We start from the raw sequence: 24,813 nt of genomic DNA, 5'->3' as shown, positions 1-24,813 counted from the left end.
AAAATGTTTATGGACATACTTACATTTTTAGACTTGATTATAGAGTTGCTTCGCTTATAACATTATACTTTGTTGTCCCAGGAATCAATTGCGGACATTCTGGTAATAATTATAGAGTTGCTACGCTTTCTAAATCGTACCTAACTAATAAATGAATCACCATGCAATTTTTGAAATCGATAGGACAATTCTATCTTGCCTAAATTAACGATAAAAGCTATCCGTCTGTGACGGACGTACGGACCGACCCTAATTATAGAAAAGCTTCGCTTTAAAAAAAAACAGCGGGATTGTATTCAGCTATTTTTCTGCTCCCCTTTCTCCTCTGAATACATATCCTTAGATGATAAGGGGCGAAGTCATTAGTAACAGATAAATCAAGGACAATGGATGAAAAAAAAATATTTATTCAAGAAAAAAACGGATAGGTACATAAATACAAAAGTAACAAACAAATGGAGATAATAGATCTTAAGTGTAAAAGATCAACTTAACGTACATTAGATAATGAAATAAAACGTTCATTAACAATTTTCTAAAAAGCCATTTATGACTTTATGAAAAAATTATATTAAGGGAACTTTTGCCTCTTCTAAGATCCATAATATAGATTGAACAGTTTAGAAAGAATTCTTATATGCCATATAACAATGACTTATAACATTAAGAAAGAAAAACAGTGGAGCTTGGACATTTCAGCTTCAACTTTTTCATTAAATCTTGCTTCAACTGAGGTGTGAGGCTCGCTCTACGCAGCACAGGCAGCCTGATATTGGATAGGATAATTTTAAACATGCTCTTTATACACTAAGCTACGTTTCAGTCAAATCATAGAAAGAGATTTAAAACAAAATGCAGTAGTAAAAACTAAATTTTGAATGGCCAACAATCTTAAGGGATGAGACAATGGAAAATTATTATTCTATTAAAATGCTAAAGCGCCCTTATAATCTAAGTTCTGAAAATGTAAAACCTTCCCAAGAACTAAATTAAATAATCTAATTAGCATAAAACCTTCATGTGACCTAAGTAAAGCTTGCCTAAGATAAAGCACCCTAACCTGCAGTCCACCTTGGATACCCATTTCGTATTTCTGGACTCAAGATTAAGATTCTGTAGTGTGTTGTTGCACAATTTTAATAATTGCGGATAACACTCGTCAAATCCGAAAATGTTCAGCTCTCTCAGGCATGGCAGTCTGATGCCCTTAGGGGTAAAAGAAAATATTTAAATAATATTAGTTATACCAGGTATAAGGTATAACCAACAAGCGTAATAAATCTAAAAAAATATTTAGGGGGGGGGGGTTGCAGATGAACAGGTCATCAATTTTACAACGACAGCTGAAAATACGTAAAGGTTTCGTGATTTTCTTACGAATTAATTTCGTTGTTGGTATAGACTGGTTTTAAACTTGAAATGAACCAAGGATGTTGCCATCTATGAGTAGCAAAGCTCTTGAATGTAAAAATAAGAACAGCACAGTAAAGCAAATGGAAGGAAATAGAAAAACATAGAAAGTGATGATGCTCCTTTACACAAAATTTTATAATGTATCTTTAATAACAGCAGAGAAAATGTATTTTAGAGCATTACCGAAAGACCTACAAACAATATGATTTAAAGATAAGACATGCATTGGTCAGTACACCGACTCAGAATTACCACTTTTTTTAAAAATTCAATGGGCGCGCTATTTCAACCAATTCCTTTTATGATATAAAGACCAATGATACCAAAAAAGATGTTCTGGTAGCTTTTTTTCAGCAATATGTCAAATTCGATTTTAATAAAAAAGGGGAAGGTTCTCCCTGGGGGTGAAATTATTTTTTCTTTCAAACCATGGCTTTATACACCTTCCTGAATTCGTCTTGAAGAGTACATTAAGGATCAAAAAACGATTTTAAAATATTTTGATCATAGCAAGAGCTATTCTCAAAAAACTAACAATTTTGGCCATTTTAGCAAAATCAGGTGATTTTGACAGTTATTTGAGGATAACTTTTTCTGGGATCAATATTTTTAAAAAACGTTTTTTGATTCTTAATGTACTCTTCCAAGACGAATTCAGGAAGGTGTATAAAGACTTGGTTTGAAAGAAAAAAAAATTTCACCCCCAGGGGGGAACCATCCCCTTTTTTTTATGAAATTCGAATTTGACATATTGCTAAAAAAATAGTCTGAGAACACTTTTAAAGGTATCAATAGTCTTATATTTATGAATAGAATGGGTTAAAATAGTGCGCCAAAAAGTTTTGCATCTTGAGTCGGCCTATTGGTCAGCTTACGTTAACAAAAAAGTCTTAAATATTAAAAGAGAATAACAAAACTGGTTTAAATTTTTAATTTTGATATCTGCGGAAAGCTGTCTACAATACGATGCGATAAATACCTAACTATTCTAATGCTTTCATCGAAAAATAAGATAAAATTCGATAAAAGTTACGATGACAAACATTTGTCCTATTATGTGATACAAAAAAAGATAATAAAGGAGAATTTATTTCTTTACCTAGTAGGTAGTTTTCTTTTTTCCTTTTCCTAATCCTTACAGAGTCCTATACCTAATTGGCTACCAAGTGCCTAATATATGAAAATATTATAACCCCCTGTTCCATATTTTCAATTTTTTTCAAAATCCTTAGAAAGAAAATATAAGAGAAAAACAGTTGCCCTTCGTACCAATTTGTGTAACGTTCTAACAAATATGTCCATTCGGTTTTTCCACTGTGTTCTTACTGGTCCAACATACTGATTAGGGATCTAGATATACTATATCTATTTTCTTTGCCTTTGGAATTTCCACGTTGATAACGGAGTACATTGGAGTAACCAGAACTAGTTTAAAATATTCCAAGCAATCAGAAACACTTTCTAGAGCTCTCCACAGAAACATAAATCCTAAAAATGGATGTAAATATACGTGAATATTATGACAGAGGAAAAATTGTCGTCAATTTGGGTTGCAAACATGAAACTCTTTTATTGGTCAATTCATTCTTCAAGTATGTGGGTAGGGGATGGGGTAAATGGAGGATATCGTTAATTTATAATCCTGCGAGTTTCACTTTACTAGAGAACATGAAAATCTGGTGTAATATTCGGTATAATCCTTTTAGGGTTTTTTTAATTTAAAAAATTTTAGTACCTCCCCCCCTCCCCCCACGACTTTGACCGCGGCGCTCAGCACCCTGGCTTGCCTAACCGCATCGCCCGGCCCTTTAATCTACCTAGCTGCGGGCGCTCGGCCCTCTAGACAATAACCTAACCTAATTGTAAAAAAAATTATCGTTCTCGTCCAGAGTCATAGTTTTGCTGCAGGGGGGGGGGGGGATACCAATATACAAGAGCATAACGCATAAAAAAAATATTACGAACGACGAGTGATTTGAAAAGAGAAATCTTTAACAAAAAAAATTTGAATCCTATCTTCCTATCTCGAATACCAGGCAAGGGAGAGAGATACCTATAGAAAGTACTGATCCATTATCCATTTTAGTTTTGGGAGGATGGGTATTTTTTTATAGGGTAGTTTCTCTTGGAAAGGTATAGGTACCCTTTCCCAAAATAGTTTAAACCATCCCTGGACTTTAAGAAGCTTAACTGTAAAGGAGAACTATATCGGTCCAGTGGTTCGCGAGATCTTAAACTTCAGACAGAGAGATAGATAGACATCCAGTTACTTTTATACATTGATATACATCCCCAATAATCACCCCATTTTTCCCATCTTTTGATTTAATTAACTTGTTAAAAAGTTTGCTCACAACTAGTTTTAAACGAACCACTCAAAATTTAATAAAAGTACCCTAAAAACGAATAGGTAAAATAATTTGGTTAAAAAAAACTTTGGGAACGACGTTAATTTACAGTCCAAAATCACCTCCTTTTCCGGCTTAACTATCAAAATAAAAGGTGTACCTTTAGATGTGGTGCTATATGTAAAAATTGAGAACTTCTTTATCTTTGGCATCTTGGCAGGCAAGCCCTGAAGTTCAGCCAAATTGTCTACGTCTGCACAGCCAACAAATAAAATATGAAAATAATAATATTCTATCCAGTATGGCTTTAAAACCGATTGATATCCGCTGGATTGGAACCAGTTCTCGGTCATACTGAAAAATCACGTATAGCATTGTATTACAGACAATTTTAAACGCATATTAAAATAAAAATCATATTATGAATACCAGTTTTGTTAGACCGGGCCTTTGTCCACCTGGGACTAACAAATCAAATCACTTTTCAAAATTTATTGTTTCCTAATATCAAGGTTAGATCCTCTAGCTCTTTAGTGGTATAGATGATACTTCCAGTGTTGAACAGATATTTCAGTTCCAGTTTCTTTATACGCGGGAAATCAACATCAAACCTATATGAAAATGATCATTTATTTGAAGTACAAGGATGCTGTCTGTCTGTCTGACCGGTCGAACGAAGCTTATGATTAGCTTTGCATTATAGGAGGTCTTTTCTAAATAAAAAATGAATAAAAACTATTCAAATCAAAGGGCATTTCCCCCCAAAGTTTCTGTTGAGCACCCCCCCCCCCCCCTTATTGATGAAATAAAATAAAACTAATGGTTGAGGTTGTTTTCTCCTATGTCTTAACCCCTGCAGGGGCCCTAAACCTGCGGTGATTAAACCCAGCAGAGCTACCTAGTAACTTTTAATATCTAGTAACTCAAAAACAGACTACTGTCCTTTCGTGTAAAGAAACACAGTCCTAATATATGTATCTAAATTATTCTAGGATATAATGAAGCTTTGTACCTGTTTATGTTCACCTTAGTTTTCAATGTTAACTCCTCAAGCGTGGATGCTGATGAACGTAGGATGCCAAACACAGAATTCTCCTGACAATGCAGCTTGGATAGAACAATCTCATCATGGCTAATCTCAAGAGTTTTGAGGCAGGGTAAGTCAAAAGAAAACTTTTCCATCTCCTCGAACCTGGCCAGGTCAACGTCAGAAAATATAAGCTTGGTCAATTGTCTGCAGGAGTGAGTTCTAAAAAATACTGGGATAACCTCGCCCAATACATAATTGTCTACACCTAGGAAGGGAATTGTATTGAATATTAGATTTCCATTTGTGGACACGTCAACACAGAGCTCCTTAACGTTGGCCAGTAAATTTTGGCTGAAGGAACACTCGGCAAATCCAATGTCATAGCAGCTTTCTAGGCGAAAGTTTGTGAGGTTACTCGCCATGGATAGCAGGCAATCCAGCTCAACATTCAGTTGACAGAAACTTATTTCCAAGTTCTTGAGTTTGGGAAGCTTGCCAACTTCTAGTAGGTCCAGCAAAGGCTCCTTACACAGATACTTAAATCTTAATGTGTTATATGAATACAAGAAGCTGCGCCCCTAGCATCTAAGGGTTCTATATTCGAATGGATATGGAAGGACAGAATAAAAGCCTAAAACCATCACCAGACTTTTTAAAAAAATGAAAAATCCTAAGATAGACCTATAAGAAGTTTCACTATTAAGAAGAACCATATCGGTTCAGCAGATAGCGAGATCCTTTGCTACAGACAAAAAAGCTTACTACTTTATATAAAAGGACACTGACGGACTCTTTCAAATATTGTCATACTGATTTTATATCTTTTGTCGTATTAATTCTTACTTTCATACTATGTCCCATTTCATAACTGTGCAAGCATTATTGTTTGCAAAAATATTACTTAAACTTGAAGAAAATAATTGCACGCTCTTATAAAAAAAAGCTACAGGTATATACTATTTTTAATGTCTCTAGAATGCCACAGGGTTGGAATTTATAGACGCCCAACATAAAATCATTCATCATTATCCGCCAAAAATAGCATCATATGTTCACTATAAAGTTGACATAAAAATCTGATTGAAGTCTTGTGCCTGAATGTGGCCCATCTTCAGGGTTGTCAGAGTTTTTCTGCTCTTGTTGATCATTTGGTCAGGAATACTGATGACAAATCAATGCTTTTAACTCAAGAAAACACTTAGACTATATTTATTACCATTTTTAGAACAATAAACTGCATAATAAGATTTATAACGACAAGAGGGCATCCTTTGCTCGCAAGGCATTAAAGTTTCAATCATTTTGAAAGGCTAACCCACGAAAAAAGATCAAAGATTGACTACTCAAATCAATGGGTAAATTTCATTTTTCATAATTTTTTTTCTGTGGAAAAAGCATTCCTGTCTCCATGGATGATGACCAACTCCCTGAGGACAGGTAAGCTGGAGACACTCTCAGTCACAGCAATCAGATCTAACTTGGTAAAGTTGTAAAAACTCAAACTTTTCAGGGTCTTCTTGGACAGGTCCAACAGCTTTACCATTCCCTCTTCGTTTGTGCAGCTTCTGATGGAAAGAGTCTCAAGAGCAGAGAGATTATCTTTCAGAGATACAAATCCCATGAGGTCTACTCGTAACAGGTCTAGTGAGACAAGAGTGGAGCTGGATTGGCTGATTAATCTACGAACCTCCAGGCAGGGACGCTCATAGCTCTCCTCATTTTGCAGAGAGAATACCTGATTAAGGAACATTTCAAACTTTCTTTACGCTTTTTAAAATATTTTTGTGGACCGGCGCGTGAATTGAATCCTAACCGTCTCTTGTTTTGATCTGAATCTGATTTAATACATTCCCATCTCGCCGTTTACATAAATGCACAGAAGATACATATCATATGAATGTTTCTATAGCTAGATGTATATTGGGTTAATTCAAAGACTAATTTGTCTTTTGTCAAAATAACGATAAACAAACATTGGGTATAGTCCCTTTCGTGGAGGCGTTTCTTAGTATTTTCACAGTAGCTTTTCTTCTACTTCTACTTCTAGCACCTGCGGGGCCAATTGCCTAACCCTGCGGGGAAATCACCTAACCCAATATAACCTAACCTATCAAAAGCCATTTTTAAAATACGACGAATCGCCCCTTCAGAGGCGTTGCCACGAAAGGGACTATACCCCAAAAATGATATAACAGTGATGATAAGTCTTTTAGCCACACAGCTTACTAGTTCTTTTATGTTTGGTAATTTTCCATTCCAGGAATATTTTACTATAAGGTAGTGACTAATACCAAAGTATAAGTTGAAAAACACTAAAAGTTTATACAGTAAAAAATTATATGGTAAGTAGGCTAGTTAAAGATAAAAAAATTAAGACAGAAACGTGTAGAGGACCTTTGCTAATGAAACAACTAGGTAATCAAATTTTTGCATAAATGTTCCTTTAATCCTCGATAGGTGCTGAGACAATTCTTGCAGAATTTTCCATCAAATAGCCTAAACCCTGTTATCCTACTCTTTAGGGGTGCTAGGTTGTCATCAACAACACTGAAACAGCAGCGGATTTCGATAACAAGTTCGGGTGGTACGTCGGCATAGTGCAGGCTCACAAGACTAACAAGGATAACACAATATTTGATAATGAAATAGGGTTAATTCAATCTGAATTCTTCCTGAAATATAGCCTTTGCAAATCGATATTATAACTTGGATGTTGCATTAGATTTTCATGTACTCTGATAAAGTGATACTCTTAGCTGGCTAAAAGAACGACACCTACACCCAACAATCACTTTACCATATCCCCCTCATACTGGATAAACGTACTGACCAATAAATAAGGTCTAAATTAGCAAGCTAAATTGAAGGAAAATTTTGCCCTGACAATATATCCACGTATGTCCTATATCCATTCCTTTACAACAACAAAAAAGAACATTTTCAATGCTCTTGCTTTTTACACATCAGATGAATTTTTATTATTTCTTAATGTAGATTTTATTATTTCTTAATGTTGGGTTTACCTTCCTCACCCCCCCCCCCCCCCCCATGATATAAGTTTTATTATTAAAAAATTTAAAGGTGTCAAATAAGATGTTTTCCTAACAAGATTTGTTTTAGTGAGATGGTCCTTGTTGAGATACCAGCGTCTATATCTCCTATCCAGGTAGTAAATCACTTTCCTCCACCTGTAAATAAAATTAACACAGGGATGTATATTCTGCACAAGATTTATTTTTTTACTCTGCTGCAAAATATTTCCTCTTAGTGTTTTTTCCCCAAAAAGGGGGAAAAATGTAAGAATGTTTACAGCAGTGCACATATTTCTTAAAATAATGCCTTTTAAAAGGAAAAACGATTACCTACTGTTCTTGCGTCTACAGACATAAGAACAGATTCTCTCAGTCATACTGAAAAATCGTGTATAGCAAAGAATTAAAGACAATTTTCCAAGAATATTAAAATAAAAATCATAAAATTAATACTAAGGACTAACAAAACTGGCTATAATCTTATAATTTTCCATTTTAAAATCTATGTAAAGCTATATAATCTAAAACTCGATGCAATAAATAAATATTCTTAAGCTATTAGCCTTCAAGTTCCTTAGTGTTCACATTATAGAGTAGTAACTCCACCTTCCCATTTCTACCTTTTAGACACCAATCTCAGGTTATTCAAGTCCTCTCTACTTAGCATGGAGGCCACAAGTTTCAGAACAACTTCTGGCAAACGGTCAATCAACGTGAATCGTTCAAATTCACGGTGCCTATACAGACACCAATATGCTGGCATCATTTTGTCTCTGAAAATAAAAAATTACTAGAAAATTAACCAAGTAAAGTCTTAGCAAGAAGCTACAAAAATAATCCTCTAAAATTGAGGTTCTTTATCCATATTGACTGTCCCTAAACCTAAAAGAAGGCAAACACAAACATTTTACAGGAATTTTGCTCATAGAGAGCAATGCGAGTTATTGAAGCCTAGACCTAGCATTGTTACTATACTCGACATTAACTTAACTAAATACTTTATTTTCTAACCCCCCCCCCCCAAAAAAAAAAAAGTATTTTTTTTTCAATGATAAGCCCGGCCAGGTATGTGTTCTTCTTGAGATATACCAAATTACTTGTAACTTAGGCTTGAAATCATTTTTCTGAAATGTACTTCATGCAATTATCACTTTGTTATAAAGCAGTTTAACTTCAGTATGGTGTTTGATTTGAGAAATAGACATAAAGAAAATAAATAGAAATAAAGACAATGGACGACAAAATAACCGTGGCTTTTAAAAATAAATTCAACAAAATTCTTCGAGCTTTTCCCTCATTCGCTCAGAAAGTCATGCCTCGAGAATCACGCCGTTTCCTTCAAACAAAAGAGTGTGCAAAACTATGCGGACCTTTTAAAAATTCAAGTTGACGTATTGTGTTTATAGTATAAAAATTTTATGCATATAACTAGAACCGCCAAAAGCTCAGGTTGTACCACGTAGTTTCGTAGTAAAATGTCCAATATGACTTTGAACTTCTTTAACCTTCCTCAAAATTTTCAACATAGCTCCTAGACTGCAAATTAAATAGTACAAAATTGGTACTTACATTAAACTGAAGTTAATGACGGTCCAAAATGCCTAGCATTTTCTACTATTTACACAAGTCGCACAATTTGAATTGTTTTTAAGTTTCGCATTTTTTGCACAAGCTTTCTTGTGGCATGACTTTCTGATCGAATAAGGAATAGCTCGAGGATTTTAAAACTTCCCAACATAATGAAAAAATGATGAACTGATTATTAAAATCTGTTGGGTATATAATATGTAGGTCTAGTATTTTTTACTTTTTACTTGAAAAAAAAAACACTGTATATTAGGGTGGGTCGATTTTGGACATTTTTTTTCTGAGGCCAAAGCGGGGACCTGCAAATGATTTGTATGAGTATAATACACCTCTGGATGATTTAAAATTTATCCTAAGTCTTAAAACCGCTGACGACCAGACATTCAATTGTATAGCTATTTGTAAATGGGAGTCAAAAATTTATTGAATCAGAACTATGACTTCATGGTGCTCCCAGGAAAGGCATTGAGGAGTAGAATCAGGAACTTTTGACCGTTTCAAAAAATCTCGTTCCTAGCCTGAGAAAATCTAAAAAACCTCTACAAATTGGACAATCTCAATAAACCTTTAAAAAATGTGTTTTTTTAGTGATTTCTAAGGCTAGGAACGAGATATTTTGAAACGTTCCTGATTCAGCTCCTCAAGGCCTTTCCAGGGAGCACCATGAAGCCATAGTTCTCATTTAAATTTTTTTTGAATGTCGTCTTTGCATATTAATAAGTAATCAAATATATTTTTTAGTGGTCGCGTTCTAAAACTCAATTTTTTAAAATTCTTTTTCGGTCAGAAATGTTTTAAAGGTTAATTTTATGTGTTGCATATCCCCTCTTTGTCTAATTCCGATATGAACCCGCCATACTGTATATATAACCAAATTATGTTTATATTTCTTCAATACCGACCTACCCTTCAATCTCTGAAAAGAGCTTAAATAAATATTGGAAAACTTTATTGAATTAGTATTTGTCTGAAATAAAAACACATTAATTAAAATAAGTAATTATAACTAAATGATAACTTTATTAATAACTTTCAATGGTTATATATTCACAAGATTTGACAAAAACAACAATTTTAAACTACAAAAAATTTTCTTACATCTAAAACATTTAAAACATAGTTTTTAATTTTATGTTTTAACACAAAATATCAGGCTGTTATATCTTTTTTAAAATTCCAAAAAGTTTTTCATTTTAAAACAATAAAACACTAAAAGAATTTACTACCCTTAAATTTGAATTATGATGAATAAAATGTTATACCTAAAGAAGTGCCAATAAAAATTTTCTGCAAAAAAATCAATAAAAAAGGGTCATTATTTTACATTTAAAAACTAAATTCTAAAAACAGTCATTTGTATTACATTAACATTATTAATAAATATCTAGTATTTATAAGTTAGGAAGATATATATCATGACGCAAGCGAATAAAAACTGTGAAACTCAAGTTTAAAAATCGTTATATTTTATTTTATGGAATACAATTGTATAATTTCATGCTATTCAAATAAAAAAAGGAAATTGGTGATTTTGTTGACGGTCAAGTTGAAGGCAAATTAGTTTTCTTTGCAATATTTATGCTAATGCTAAAATTAGGGCGTGGCAGCCGCGACTAAGCCTTAAATTAAAACCTGTTAAGAAAAGAAGTATTGTCATATTTGGGTCAGGTTTAGACTTCCAGTTGATTTTTAAAATTGTAAGAGGTTGATTTCACTTAGGCCTACAGGCGGCTGCCAAGCCTTGGTTAAAATACTGAAATAATAAAACAATGTTAAAATGACTAAATGATACCAATATTATTATTTAGAATAGTTCGTAATATTAAAATTACATACATTTAATAGCAAAGCGTGTTAATCGTCAAAAGTAACGTTTTTTTGTTAAATCAGTTTAATTTGAGAATAAAAGGAAAATTCCAAATTTTTTGCATCAGATTTTGTAATTTTCATAGAAATTTTAAACCCATAAAAGATTCAGTCTAGAATGTTTTACCGATAAATAAAAAAAAAATTTAATAATCCCCCACTACTTTTATTTTAAAATTCCGGGCACGCTTTTGAATTAATTTACAAGAAAAGAAATGAAACTAAAAATCAGAGTTGTTAATACTGTATAAATGTTATACAAAAGACATTTCAAAATCTTCAATTTCTGAGAAAGCACTCGTTTGCATCGAAGCCCAAGCGTCCACTTTCTTCCTCTGAAATTAATAATCATATTATTTTTACCAAATATATCCTAATACTAAAGTAACAGGATGTCTGTATGTTTGTACCGAAGGATATCGCTAACCGCTGAACCGATCGGGTCGTTCTTTACAGGGTAGTTTTTCATAGGTCCTGGGAAGGTTTTTAACTATTATGGGGGAGGGTATTTTAGATTTCTTTTCAAATCTAAAATAAAAAATTTGATTTTCAAATTAAACTCCCCTCTCAAGTGCCCCTAGAGGCCTCAAGGGGGGGCATAGCCGCTAATATTTCTAAATAGAATTAATAGGAATCATCAATGAGTTCATGTAATTTAACAGAGTCTAATATTATATCCTAAGAGTGATATAAAGAAATTTGACAAAGAACAACCCAAAGAACAACGGAAAAAAGGGTTTAGGCCTTTTTAATCATGAATTGCTTGCATTTAAATTCTATAGACTCTAAAGGGACTAGAAATTATTATTCATACTCATGATCTCTTATTCGTTGACATTTCGTTTGAAATTTTTATTTAATCTTGATTGGGTGGTACAAAATAGCAGTGTCCTATACTTATTCTCTTATAATTTCAATCTAAAGAAGGCGGAAGAAGACAATTTTGTTTAATCATAATGAAGATATTAATCTATAGGTAGTCTTATCCCTTAAGAATAATATCCCTGTAAATTAAAATACTAACCTTAACTGGTTTTCTTGTGGGTAATACAGATTTAGAGGCATTCAATGGCTTCATTGATGTGTTCGCACTACAAATAATAAAATTGTACACATATAGTAGAGGTCTTAATTTTCATTCACACAAACCTGGTAGGTAGCGAAAAAGTTTTTATTCTCGATTTAACGATACTCCCCACATTTTAAATTTTAAGTTTTAGTTTAAACAGAAAATAAAGGGATAGTTGCATGAAGTGCATTTTAGAAAAATTTTTAGAAGCCTAAGTTACAAGTATACCATCAAACATATATTATTTTTCTATTACAATATATGTATAAGAAACAATACTTAAGACATCACTAAATTAGTCGTCATACTGTTTTTGTGAAAATAAGCCAGCTATATAAATTGCAATTATCCAAAGAATACGATTTTCAAGTTTTGATATTTTTAAAAAACTAACCTGTAAGTTCTGACAGCTTGTGATGCTTTGGACTGATTACTGGATGAATTCTCTTTATCTGACACAGTTGTAGACGAACTTGAAGGTCTCGTACTTGCAACACTATTAACTTTCTTGTCAGTCAACTAAAAATAATAAAGTCGATAAATAATACATATCTTGGTAGTAGTTGTTAATTTAAAGATATTATATTCTAGTTAGGCAGTTTTCAAAAACGGTAATGATTGTGATATTGCAATTATAACATTATTATTGTGCGCGGGGGAGCATTTAAACAAGCTAATCTAGTACCCAAAGTTATTAAAAACACATTTCCTAGTTTTCTTAAAAATAATAGGAACTTTAATTAAATCTTGATTTGTTGAGTCAAACTAGCAGTCTCCACACTATTTGACCAAGAATTCTACAGAAGATTACTTATAGGTAGGTAATCAAGTGTTAATTAAAAACTAGTTGCATCGCCCGTAGGTGGCAGGAGAGGTCAGGAAAATAGCATAAAATCTTCCCAAAGACATTTATTAATCTTCCCTGGAAAGTACAACTAATGCGGAATAGTATTTCCTGAGATCTTTAGAATCAGACAAATAAAACCTAACTACTGTCAATGTTTATTATAGGATAAATAGGCTGTGTGTGTAAAAGAGTGTATAAGGCTACCTTCTTTCTTGTGAGGCCACCAGAGTTTATTTTAGTTGCCACACTGTCCTCAAGAAACGAAGTCTGATCAAGCTCCTGACGTTTGGGCAACTTTTTCGTCAGTTTTTTAACCTTTGTCAGCGGCTTTTTCTGTTCACCAGTCGTCTGGCTGCTAGCAGCTGATTTTAGAACGTCATACGCGTTCCGCGAGCTTAATGCTTTAAGCGGCGATTGTCGTGTAGTTGAGCCGCTTTTAGAGGGAGATTCGGGTAGGCGGTTAGAGGCGGCCTTTGCAGGGACGGTCAACTCAAAGTCGGCGTTATTGCCGTCTGCCGCCGGCATATCAAAGACAGATACTTCCATGTCAGGCGTTGACACTTCCTGAACGCTTGCCATGGTCGTGGACGACAACATGTCCGGCCGCCGGAACGTCGACAATTTGCGAGGACTCGTTCTGGTGCCGTTGCTGCTGGATACGGAATGTAGAGAGGAGCTAGACAGGAGGGAGGGTTTAGAGAAACGTTTTTGTTTCAATTTTGCCAGGCCCTGTTCCACCCTTTCTCTCTCCAGAGCCATAATCTGGCGCTTCATATCAGTCTGGTACTGTGGCACAGCACGTTCAACATCTGCCCGCCACATGTTGGTACGCACAGGCTCTGCTGGCTCGCGGAAGCTTATAGTTGACATTCTAAAAATTTATTTATCATTTAATAAACCTTAAATAAACATGACTATGGTAAAACTTAATGATTCAACAAGGCTAATTTAAATTTATAGCTTTCTATTAAGGGTAACGAGTTCTTAGGCATTTTAGAAACACTAAATTAATTACATTGGGATTTCTGTAACAATATTATAAGGTATTAGTATCAAGAATATGTGTAATCAAAGGTATAAAAAAACCCATAAAAATAGGTGATTTTAATTCTGTTATTTGAAACCTGATTTTAATATAAGAGGAAGATCTGTTTTTACTTTTTCTATAATTCTATCCTAATGAAGCATTGTATGTCTAAAGCGAGACATCTCTATAATTACGTCTCTAGGGAGAGTACGCTTGCCCATCCATGTTGAAATTCTTCCTGATTAGTTAACAATCTATTGAACTTAGTCTAAAAATTTGCGAAATCACTTAAACATACTAAAATCCCTGCTTTATTTGGATCAGATAGAAAATAGAAAAAAATACTACCTGGAATCATAAGGCTTAGACACCTCCAGGAAGGATGTTGGAACCTTTTTAACCGGAGAAATAATACTTTCCCCACAGCAACTATAATCATCCTCTTCGGATTCCTCGGAGTCGAATCCAAAAGCATTCTAAGGAGACCAATACTTTAAAAAATCTTTATATGTTGTATAAGATTCAGTTAAAATTAATCTGGATAAAATTAATTTAGTTTGCTTCGTTGCTTTAAGGCTCACGCTCCCTTGTGATTTCACCCCTTCCGTTAAAATCATTAATAAAAAGTTTAAACACTGTTTATTTGTTTTGACCATTAAAGATTTAATAAGGAAATGTTTTTAAGCCAATAAATGATTAAGCAAGTATTTTTTATTTACGCTACGTTGTAAGTATATTTCACAATCTAATGCCCACTCCCCCCTGGTAATGTCCTTAGTAGATATAGGGGCTTGTGTATAGAAACAATAAGATTTAAGGGTCATGGAAACAAAACGAAGTTGCGGGTCTCATCGTATTTTTATAGTAGCTTTTGAAAGGTTATTTTAGGTAACGTAAATGTTAATGATTGCCCTGCAGGGTTAGAAAATATGCCCCACAAGGGCTAGAAATAGGAAAAAAGCTACTGTGAAAATACGACGAAACCCGCAACTTCGTTTACTTTCCATGACCCAGATTTAATGTTTAAACATTAATTTAGATTTTTAAGTATTCGTCCCTGGATCATATCCTTGATGGTCTCACTGGTGCCACCAGCCGGAGCTGCCGACAAGTCCTTTCCATTACCGCTGTCCATCTTTGGGGTCGAGGAGTGGTCCTTCTGTATCTGCAGGCGCTTGGCAAAGGTTTTGGGAAAGGTTGGTGTTACATTGGCGGCTGATTCTTTAAAAAATTACATGTAATGGATAAATGTATGTTTGTAAGAGCATAGATAGTAAATATTAATTTAAAGTCAATCAACTAAAAATTAAAACATTATCGAGTAGGTATAGCAAATTTTCTTTCGGACTTTGTCATTTTGATCCATGTAAAAAAAAAGAAAAATTTCGTAGTCTATTTTAAAAAATTTTTAGACTCTGATCCTATTTTAAAATTTCCATTGGCTTTTGAAAAAGAAAAACAATTAGTTTTATTTTTAGTAAATATTCATCCTAAATACCTGGTTCTTTAATAACTGGAACAGGAATAGGCGGTGGTTCATCAATATCCATATGATCCATATGATCATCATTATAATCAGCTGTAGCGTCGTCAAATACTGGCTCTGCCACCACTTTTGATTTAGCCGGCACAGCTGGTTGTCTGTTGGTTGGAGCTTCTTTTCGTTTATTGTAAGTAGCAGTTAGGTTGTTGGATGTGGCCTGTATGCTAGGGTCATCCTGAATATGCTAGGTTTAGCTTAAATTGTTAAAAATACAGCAAACAATTTGAGAAAAGTTTCAAAAATTAGTCGGGTGACGGATGTACTTTATGGAAATTTTACAAATAAATTTGGGTGGTTTTATGCTATTTTTTCTGACCTACACCGTCTCCCTTTGAAGACTTGGGGCGAAACAACTAGTACACTAAATGAGACTGACCTGAAAAGTATCAAAAAAGTTCTGAGCACCACAGGAGACATCAGTAAATGAAACACTAACTAAAGGAACATTGGACACGTTTTTGTCTCCCCTATTGTTGGACACATAGCTACCCTTGGCCACTCCACCACCACGCACATAACCACTTTTTAATGCTGAGAAAGTTTTGCTCACATTACCATTTCTCCTTGCGACGGATGTCTTGGACAATGGAGTTTTAAGGTTGTATGCTCCTTTAACTGCTTTACAAATGCTGCGATTTTTTTCTCCAAACGTTAGCAAAGCTTTTGTATCTTTTTTCTTTCGTCGAGTTGGTTTCTTTTTCTTTTTTGTTGTTTCATTGATTGTATCATCTCCATCTATATCCAAGTAAGACTTGGGATCATAGATATCACCACCGGTAAATTCATCCTGTACAAATATATTTTCGTTCAAGCAACATCCATAATTAGTGAAATACATTATTTTGCTATGAATTAACTAGGTAGGTGTTCATTGATCAAGAAAATCTTTACAATGAATCTAATATAAAAAGTAAAACGCAATTTCCCATGATAAAATAACTTTATTTCATTTTGCAATAGTATGTAGGAATGTAATATCAATATTACTATACAGTAACAGTAACAAGCCCTTCTCACTCCACAGAGGGAGCATAAGCCGCTGACAATTTGTCAGTGTTTCTGTAACAATGTGGCTTTTTATGGATATGGGATAGGGTTGTCAGCCCTAAGCCCTATGATTGCGATGTAAAGCGTCCATTTGCCCATCAGACAACCAACCCTTTGATTGCCTGACCTTTGTCTGAGAAGTCCTAACTGTGCATGGTAGTGAGTTGCGCCTGTTTTGGGCCAAGGCATTCCCCCTACTCTAACTATTTATGTCGCGCACCTGACATAGCAGCAGTAGGAACCATTTTTAACGTCTTTAGTTATGACGCGGTGTCGGACCGAGATTTGAACCTATCACCTTCCCGACGACGAGCGGATAAGCTACGTGTTGAGCCACGATCGCGGGTTTTCAATTACTTTACAATACATCATTTATAGATTCTCGACTCTTTAATCATTACATTTAAAGATGTGATTAATATTTACCGTATCTTTTATTTCAAGTCTCTTCCATATTGGTATTTGGCTAGTATTTCTTGAAACCTAAATAATTTTAGTAAAATAATTTAATTTGTGACTTTAGCTTAAGGTTAATGATTAAATAATATTCCAGGGGTATATATTCTGCAAAATTGACCCTGTTAAATGGAGGGAGGGGGATGAGTAAAAAATATGTGGTTTTTTTTTTTGGGGGGGGGGGGGATGTAAAAATAAAGAGAACTGAGAACATTTTTTCCACCCCCTCCCTCATTGGTGAAAAAAAAAATGTGTGGGAGGGGGGGGGGGGGGGGCAAAATGAATAAAATATACCTACAGTTCTTTAAATATTTTTACTTTTTCCCCCCTCCTTAGTGAAAAAAAATAAATCTTGTGCAGAATATACAACACTGTAATACTTTAAATAGCGCAGGTAATTTATAATTAGGAACTCCGTAGGACGTAAGTCAGTTAGTTTGTGTTTTATTTATCATTGTTAACTTTATGAAAACAAGATTAATTCAGCTACTCCCTGATAAGTTCTTGCTCTTAGGATCATAAACCTTTTGTTAATGCTACGCTTCTTCTGGAATAAAATTATCCTTGTTTTCTTACCTCTAGTTGTGATACTTCTGAAGGTTTAGACATGGAAGGTCTTGCGCCAAGCGACCTAAAAAAAAGTTACATCTTTCAACATTCTAAATAAAAAAAAACGTTTAATAAAAACGCTATTTTTTTAACATGAAAAAATGTTTAATACCGTTTTTTCTTTGTTTCTGCTGGCTTGGCCGTCTTTGCTAGTGATTTTCTTTTCGCTGGTTTAGCTATTTCTTCCGGCTCGTCTAAAATAAACCGGTTCTAAAATCTTAATTCCTTTTAAAAATAATTTAAGTACAGAGCAAGCAATTTTAAATTGTCTGGCATGAATACCAACCACCAAGAAACTATTAGTGAATCCTTTGAAATTAAAGCACATTTATATGCCCAAGAAATATTCGATTTGTACAAATATTACCTTCTTTATCGGATAGAAGATTAAGAATGACATCACTGATAATCTTCTTTGGAGTTTTGTTTTTGTTAGAAGAACTCTTTTCATCAACCTGAACGTATTAAATGTTTTTTAAATGACAGCAGGGATGTATATTCTGCATGGTAAAAATGAAAAAAAAAGGGTACTGAAAAATGAGAAAAAAAACTACGAGAATATGTGGGAGGGGAATTTTTTATTAAAATGAAGAGAAAAATCTTGGGAGTGGGGAATGAAATATTTTGCAGCCGGGGTTAAATGATGCGCCTTTTTTTACAACAGCTTTAATAACAAATAACATAATACCTGTTCAACTTTTTCAGTTTCTGTGGGTGTTGCATTGGTAACTTTTTTGTTGGCAGCTATTGATTTTCTGTTATTCTTTCTCTTAGTTGCAGTTAAGTCATTTGAAGGTAGAGTAGATGGAATTTCAATTTCAGCCCTGCAGGGTTGACGTCTTGGCTTTTTGGCGGGTTCCGAAACAATGCTGCTTACAGAAGTAGAGGGTTCTAGCTTGCGTTTGCGTCTGGCTCCGATGATAGTAAGGTCTTGGGGAGAATCTGATTCAATGGCAGCAGATAGAGTTATTGTTGCAGTCTTCACCGCTCTTGTAGAACGAGTTTTTGCGATTGGCTTTGTAGATTTGGCATTTACAGCTTCTTCAGAAGTTCCTTTAGTAATTTCTGTAACTGTGTCTTTTTGGCCAGTTGATGTGTTCGTTCCTCTGGTTGATCTTGTTCTTGTGTTAGTTTTTACGACAGCTTCAACTTTATCGACATTTTTAGATTCAGCTTTAGGTGCATTTTCTACCTCCTTAACAACATCGCTTTCAACAGCATTAACTTTAGATTTTGTATTTATTTTGGCTGTTTCTTTTTTGTCATCAACAGCACTTTTGGTTTTTCTAGTTGGTTTAGATTTTGTTTCTTTTTTATTTGATACACTTTTAGTTCTACTTTTAGGGCCATCAATTTCCTTTTTGGATTCTTCCTTCTTAGTCTCATTCTTTTTACTAGTTGTATTTCTAGATCTAGTTTTGTGTTCCGGTACTGTTTTGTCGATAGATTCTGTTTTGTTTTTAGTATTTGTACTTTTTGAACGTGTTCTACTGTTTAGTTCATCTGAAGCTTTTTCAGTTGAGGTTTTTACTTTAGATTGGCTTGTACTTCGAGACTTATCTCTTGTATTAACTACTTTCTTGGCTTCATTTGATTTTTGCGCAGATTTTGTGTTCTTTGATCTCGATTTAGTTTCAGAATTTATAATCTCACCGGCATCTCTGCTGCCCGTTGATGACCTAGTTTTAGATTCTGTTGTTGATTTAGTGGTTTCAGGTTTACCAATTTTAGTTTTTGTTTGTTTTGTGATAACATCTTTAATAGCTTTGGCTATTTTTGCTACCGGAGATTTAGTTTTGGATTTTAACTTTTTCTCTTTTTCTTCCTCCAATTCCAAAGCCTTTTGAGTTAGCTTGCGCTTTCTGGCGGTCATTCTAGTCTGAAAATATGGTATTTATTTTATAATGGATAAATATTACAATCATCTAATATTATCTGACAAACAATTCAAAGTTCACAAGACATTTCAGGGAAGAGTTATATTGCAGAATATTATTCGATTTGAGCAATCTTTATTAATTCCGTGTAAAAAAGAAAATTAGGTATAAACTCTTTCATTTGAATTTTACCTGTTAATTGTTGCTTTAAAAATCTAAAACAGAAACAAACTGTGAAATGTAAATACTAAAGTAAAAAAACTAGAAGAATAAGATAAAAAAAACTAAACAACATCCCTGAAAGTTATCAACAATTATTGTCATTACTTCACAATACAATGAAAACTTATCAAAGTTAAAATAAAATACAATATATAGATACAATATTAATATTAGCATCATTATGATGTATATTGTATAGCTCATGTATTAACCGGGAAACAAAAAAGTGTAAATCAGGGGAGTATATTTTCAAACATTTTTTAATTTCTTTCCATCTCCCCCACAGTCACACTCCCCACTCCTCTCTATTTACATAGTTAAAATGTGAAATATTACCTTATTTTTAATAAAGAGGGGGTTAAAGAAAGTATACACCCCTGAGTAAAAATAAACATTTGTCTGAGATCAGTAATCAGGATACTAAAATACCTAGATTTTGTTAAACATGAAAAATTTTTGTTCAAAACAACAAGTTTACAATAAGTAAACTAAAAATGGTCAAAGTTCAAAATTGTAACAATAATTTTTATACAATCTATATCACGTCTGTAAAAAGTTGTTTTACTGTAATTAATCAAATAAGCAGGAAGAGTCATTCTTACCAAAGACTATTTAAAAAAAGGAAACTAGGTAAATGTTTAAGTTTGAAAAACAACCTATCATTATGTGTTAAAAAAATCATCAAAATTTTTTTACTATATCACAATACAGGTTATTTTAAAAATCCAATCTTTCCTTAAAATTTTGGTTATTTAAATACAGAGTCATAATAGTTAGGGAGTGAAGAGACCTTTAAATTCAGAAGTATTATTTAACACCCTATTCTTCCCCCCCCCCCCAAAAAAAAAATACAAACTATGAGGGGCACATTTTCACTTGGGTAGTCAGACCTATCTTATGCGCATTAATGTACTCAATGAAATATGTTTGTCATAAAAAGAAACATTACAAGAATAAATATAAATTTAAATAAGAGGTGCAAGCCAATGGACACAAAGAATATCATTCCTCTGGGTTATCCTGGTGGCAACACCTTCTGGCAGGATACTCCGCAGTGTGTCCATATTCTTCACCTTTGTGTAGAATTTTATGAAGAACTGGGAAGAGTAGGATGTGCGCAGTGCAGAGGCAGATTTTGTCTGGCGACTCAGACGCCGATTGGAATTGTTCAACAGTGGTAGACTTTGGCGGTAAGTTGATGATATACTAAAATATAAGACAATTTACTTCCAAATAATTCGCCTGACATAGATTGATAAAAAGAACGTAATAAAGGGAGGTGGCGGAAGTGACACTTTTTGAAAGCAAAACTAAAAGTCAAAGGAACTCAACTAATTAAAGAGTTACAGCTCTGAGATTTGAGGGGCAGTTGTTTTAAAATACATTTTTTTGGTAGAGTTGAAATATTTCAAACATGTCATTAATAAAAAAAATCTACAAACTTTTGTTGTCCTCAAAATTTCTAGCTACCGAAGTTGGTATGCCTATATATAAAACTGAAGAAATTGGAGAAAAACTATTTTATCACATTTGTCTTATCCGTTCGTTTACCAAGGGGAAAAAAAATGAGAATAAGTTAAACAAAATCTAATTTTGCTATTTAAAAAAAGAATTATTACAAAAAAGAAACAAGAACGTTAATGTTCTTAAGTAGAAAAAGATAGGAAAGAAAGTCATTTTTTGTTAAAGTTATAAAGGAATCTACGCAAAAAAATGAACCGTTACGCGCCAAAAAGCAAAGTAAACCGAATTTCTTTAATAACTACGGCCGGACACATTTAAAGCTACAGAGTAGTTTCCCTACTTAAAGAAAATAAACTTACTTTGCGAAACTTTTTGACTGTCTTTGCATAAGTTTCTTCTTCTTGAATCTTGGCATGCCAAAAGAATCTCTAGGTATGCCAAATGATTGTCTTGGTTCATTAATTGTTGAATTGATAATAAACCTTCCATCAACTTGGTCAAATGTGTTTTTAGAAATGTCTATTGATAAGTCATTGCCAATATCAAAGTTACTCGGCTTAATAAAAACTTTGTCATTAATTTCAGTTGAAATAGCATCTTCAAATTCAATATTTTGTACTTCTTTGATACTCTGAAATGTATTAATGTAGGGTTTCTTTGCAGAATGTATCACCAGATTTTTAGTTGAGATTTCAGGTATTCTGTTCTTCTCTAATAAAAATTGGTCTTCTTCATTTTCGATCTGTATGTAAGTATTTGACTGATTTTCATCCTGGATGCAAGTTTTAGATTTAATTTCATCCTGAAGGAAAGTTTTTGATTTATCGTCAATAAAATTATCTTCAACATTTGTCGTTAATGATTCCTCAAAAATTTTGTTTTCATCATTATTAATCAAAACTGATTCATTGGTAGAAACATCATAGGTACTATTTAAATCATGATTTTGTTTATTGTTTATTACAGGTTCTTTATGATGATTATAATTATCAACATTGTATGTGCCATTTAAGTCATTTTCACTATTTACTTCATTTTCTAAATTTATTTCTGGTGTTTCAATTATTGATTTTGTTTCTAAAGTAATATTTTCAAATTTGTTCTTATCGTCTATATTAAAATTATCTAGAGTAACCGAGTCTTGTGTAACAACATCTTTGATATTTTCATGGCTATTAGTTTTAACTTTTTTACTTGTAGTTTCCAAATTGTTTTTATTGGACGGGGGTCGTCCTCGCTTCTTTTTCGGTTCATTTCCAACTAAAGCAGGCTTGTTTGATTGAGCTGTGTCTATTTTAGAAGCATCCTTGTCAGCTTTTTCTGGAATAAAAGCATCATTGTTAGCTTTTTCTGGAACAGAAGCATCTTTATCAGCTTTTTCTGTTTTACAGGCATCTTTATCAGCTTTTTCTGTTATAGAAGCATCTTTATCAGCTTTTTCTGTTTTAGAAGGATCTTCGTCTGCTATTTTTGTTTTAAAAGCATCTTTACGTACTTTTTCTTTATCATCACTGACTGATTTAGTCTTTTTCCCACCAACTATTCTTCTACCACTATTCTTGATATCAACGACAGCCTTACAAATGCTTTTACCAATCTGTTTTTTCAAAGATTTACATCCTTGTACTATTGATCTATTTCTTCTTGCCCCTATTATCTCATCGTTTATTTCTTCCTTAATCTAAAATAAAATACATTATATAGGTAAATATATAAACAAGGATGACAATATTCATAAGAAGCGAAGCACAAACATATTAAAAGAATTCTACAAAAAGCATAAACAGTAGATGCATATGAATCAGAAGATTCGTCTTAGATAATTTCAAAGAAAAAGAGGGGGGATAATGCAATTCGAATTTCGATCTAAAATTGTGCATGAGTAATCCTTGGTAGGTCTATTTTCCCTATATCGAACAAAAAGTTGGAAAAGTAACGGCTGGCGACTGGCAGCTCAGCCGTTTTTTTTTGCCTATTTTCAAGGTAAATTCATCATTAATTGTGTAGGAATCAACTTTTTAGTTACCCAGCTGCCATATGCCACAATTTTTAGTAGCATTTTTAAGCTCAGCACCAATAAAAAAACCTACCCCTAGACACGTCACACGCCCTATGTACTCATTCTACTCTTGGCCGATCCCAGCTGAGCTGCAGGTTACCCAGCTGCCATATGGATGGGCCGCCACTATTTTTGGTAGAAATTTTTAGCTTAGCACCCATAAAAACCTACCCCTAGACACGTCACAAGCCCACTCTACTTATTTTGCTCTTGGCCGCTCTCAGCTGTTACTCAGTGTCATATGAATGGGCCGCCACTATTTTTGGTAGCATTTTTTAGCTCAGCACCCATAAAAACATACTCTAGACACGTCACCAGCCCTATATACTCATTCTACTCTTGGCCTCTCCCAGCTGAGCTGCGGCCGTTACCCAGCTGCCATATGGATGGGCCAACACTATTTTTAGTAGTATTTTTGAACTCAGCATTCATAAAAACCTACCCCTAGTCATGTCACAACCCTATCTAATCTTACTACTCTTGGCCGCTCCCAGCCGTTTAAAGCCGGTTCTACTCGTTTAGCAGCTGGTACTAGAAATTTGAAAAATGGTTATTTCTATCATTTACCATGAATTAAACCAAAATTTTTTTTAAAAAGTTGATTCCTACGTAACTAACGAAGAATTTGCCCTGAAGATGTCCAAAAAATGGCAAAACGGCTGAGCCGCCACCCGTTAGCCGTTAATTTTCCAACTTTTTGTTCGATTTAGGGAAAATAGACCTACCAAGGATTACTCATGCAAAATTTCAGATCGAAATTCGAATTCTAAGTGCCATTTAATCATGGATTACGAGATGGTTACATTAAAGGGGGAAGGGGGGGGCCTTCCCCCCTTAAATTCAGCAATAAAGCTACCTGTCCCTATATATACAAGTATACAACATTATATAGAAAAACTAGAAATTAAATTTATGTATATAGGTATTCCATGACATTTATATAATCGGACAAAAAAGGAGAAGATGCTAAAATCTAAATCAACAGAAGAGAAAATTTTGTTTATCGTTATTTTATCATCCATTGTCTTATTTCTTAAGATCACTGATAACTCCTTAATTTATAAGATTCAGATGAAAATGGCTTAGAGATTGATCTTAAAATGGTTCATAAATGTCTTATTCATTAACAAATAAAACAAAATTATGTTTATAAACTAAATATCAAAAAAGTTTACCTTTATCTGACTCGAATCTAGATCAATGACAGCTCTGCAAGACTTTTGTCCGCCAGTCCCCTGTTTCTTCTCATCCTTGTTGCTTTTATATTTCCTCTTGAGATTCCACCTTCGTCCTCCTATAATTTCATCTTTATTCATC

The 24,813-nt window shown here is 33.7% G+C and overlaps 3 protein-coding genes across 13 annotated transcripts; all 3 read right to left on the bottom strand.

The window, feature by feature from the left end:
- Positions 1-391: 391 nt before the first annotated feature.
- LOC145316985 (uncharacterized) lies at positions 392-8,617 on the bottom strand. Its single transcript, XM_080157840.1, has 11 exons — positions 8,444-8,617; positions 7,901-7,979; positions 7,235-7,412; positions 6,195-6,528; positions 5,886-5,955; positions 4,774-5,315; positions 4,265-4,372; positions 3,922-4,016; positions 2,792-2,901; positions 1,061-1,206; positions 392-766 (listed from the first exon to the last, which is right to left on the bottom strand). Exons 1-11 carry the CDS (start codon positions 8,587-8,589, stop codon positions 664-666), a joined length of 1,911 nt encoding a protein of 636 aa, XP_080013966.1. The 5' UTR covers positions 8,590-8,617; the 3' UTR covers positions 392-663.
- A 1,793-nt stretch (positions 8,618-10,410) lies between these two features.
- LOC145316984 (uncharacterized) lies at positions 10,411-19,747 on the bottom strand. Of its 2 annotated transcripts, XM_080157839.1 has the most exons (14): positions 18,563-19,747; positions 18,242-18,329; positions 17,987-18,068; positions 17,842-17,896; positions 17,236-17,292; positions 16,139-16,549; positions 15,718-15,937; positions 15,279-15,440; positions 14,568-14,697; positions 13,397-14,063; positions 12,740-12,864; positions 12,301-12,367; positions 11,482-11,611; positions 10,411-11,191 (listed from the first exon to the last, which is right to left on the bottom strand). In XM_080157839.1, the coding sequence occupies exons 1-13, from the start codon at positions 19,745-19,747 to the stop codon at positions 11,531-11,533; spliced, it is 3,330 nt and encodes a 1,109-aa protein (XP_080013965.1). In that variant the 3' UTR covers positions 10,411-11,191; positions 11,482-11,530. The 2 variants fall into 2 exon arrangements, with proteins under 2 accessions (XP_080013965.1, XP_080013964.1); XM_080157838.1 differs by having other exon boundaries at positions 10,411-11,611.
- Positions 19,748-19,752: 5 nt separating this feature from the next.
- LOC145316986 (uncharacterized) lies at positions 19,753-24,812 on the bottom strand. 10 transcript variants are annotated; one of them, XR_013878792.1, is made up of 4 exons: positions 24,672-24,812; positions 21,797-23,118; positions 20,864-21,179; positions 19,753-20,629 (listed from the first exon to the last, which is right to left on the bottom strand). XR_013878792.1 is itself a non-coding variant. In XM_080157842.1 (3 exons), the coding sequence occupies exons 1-3, from the start codon at positions 24,810-24,812 to the stop codon at positions 20,939-20,941; spliced, it is 1,704 nt and encodes a 567-aa protein (XP_080013968.1). In that variant the 3' UTR covers positions 19,753-20,938. The 10 variants fall into 10 exon arrangements, 1 of the variants encoding a protein (XP_080013968.1); XR_013878793.1 differs by having other exon boundaries at positions 19,753-20,570; XR_013878794.1 differs by having other exon boundaries at positions 19,753-20,537.
- Position 24,813: the final 1 nt, after the last annotated feature.

This window comes from Acartia tonsa, chromosome 4 (assembly GCF_053477335.1).
Source record: "Acartia tonsa isolate MP-2025a chromosome 4, ASM5347733v1, whole genome shotgun sequence".
NCBI classification, from domain to species: domain Eukaryota; kingdom Metazoa; phylum Arthropoda; class Copepoda; order Calanoida; family Acartiidae; genus Acartia; species Acartia tonsa.
Note: the sequence above shows the minus strand (reverse complement) of the source record. Positions and strands in the feature narration are given on the sequence as shown.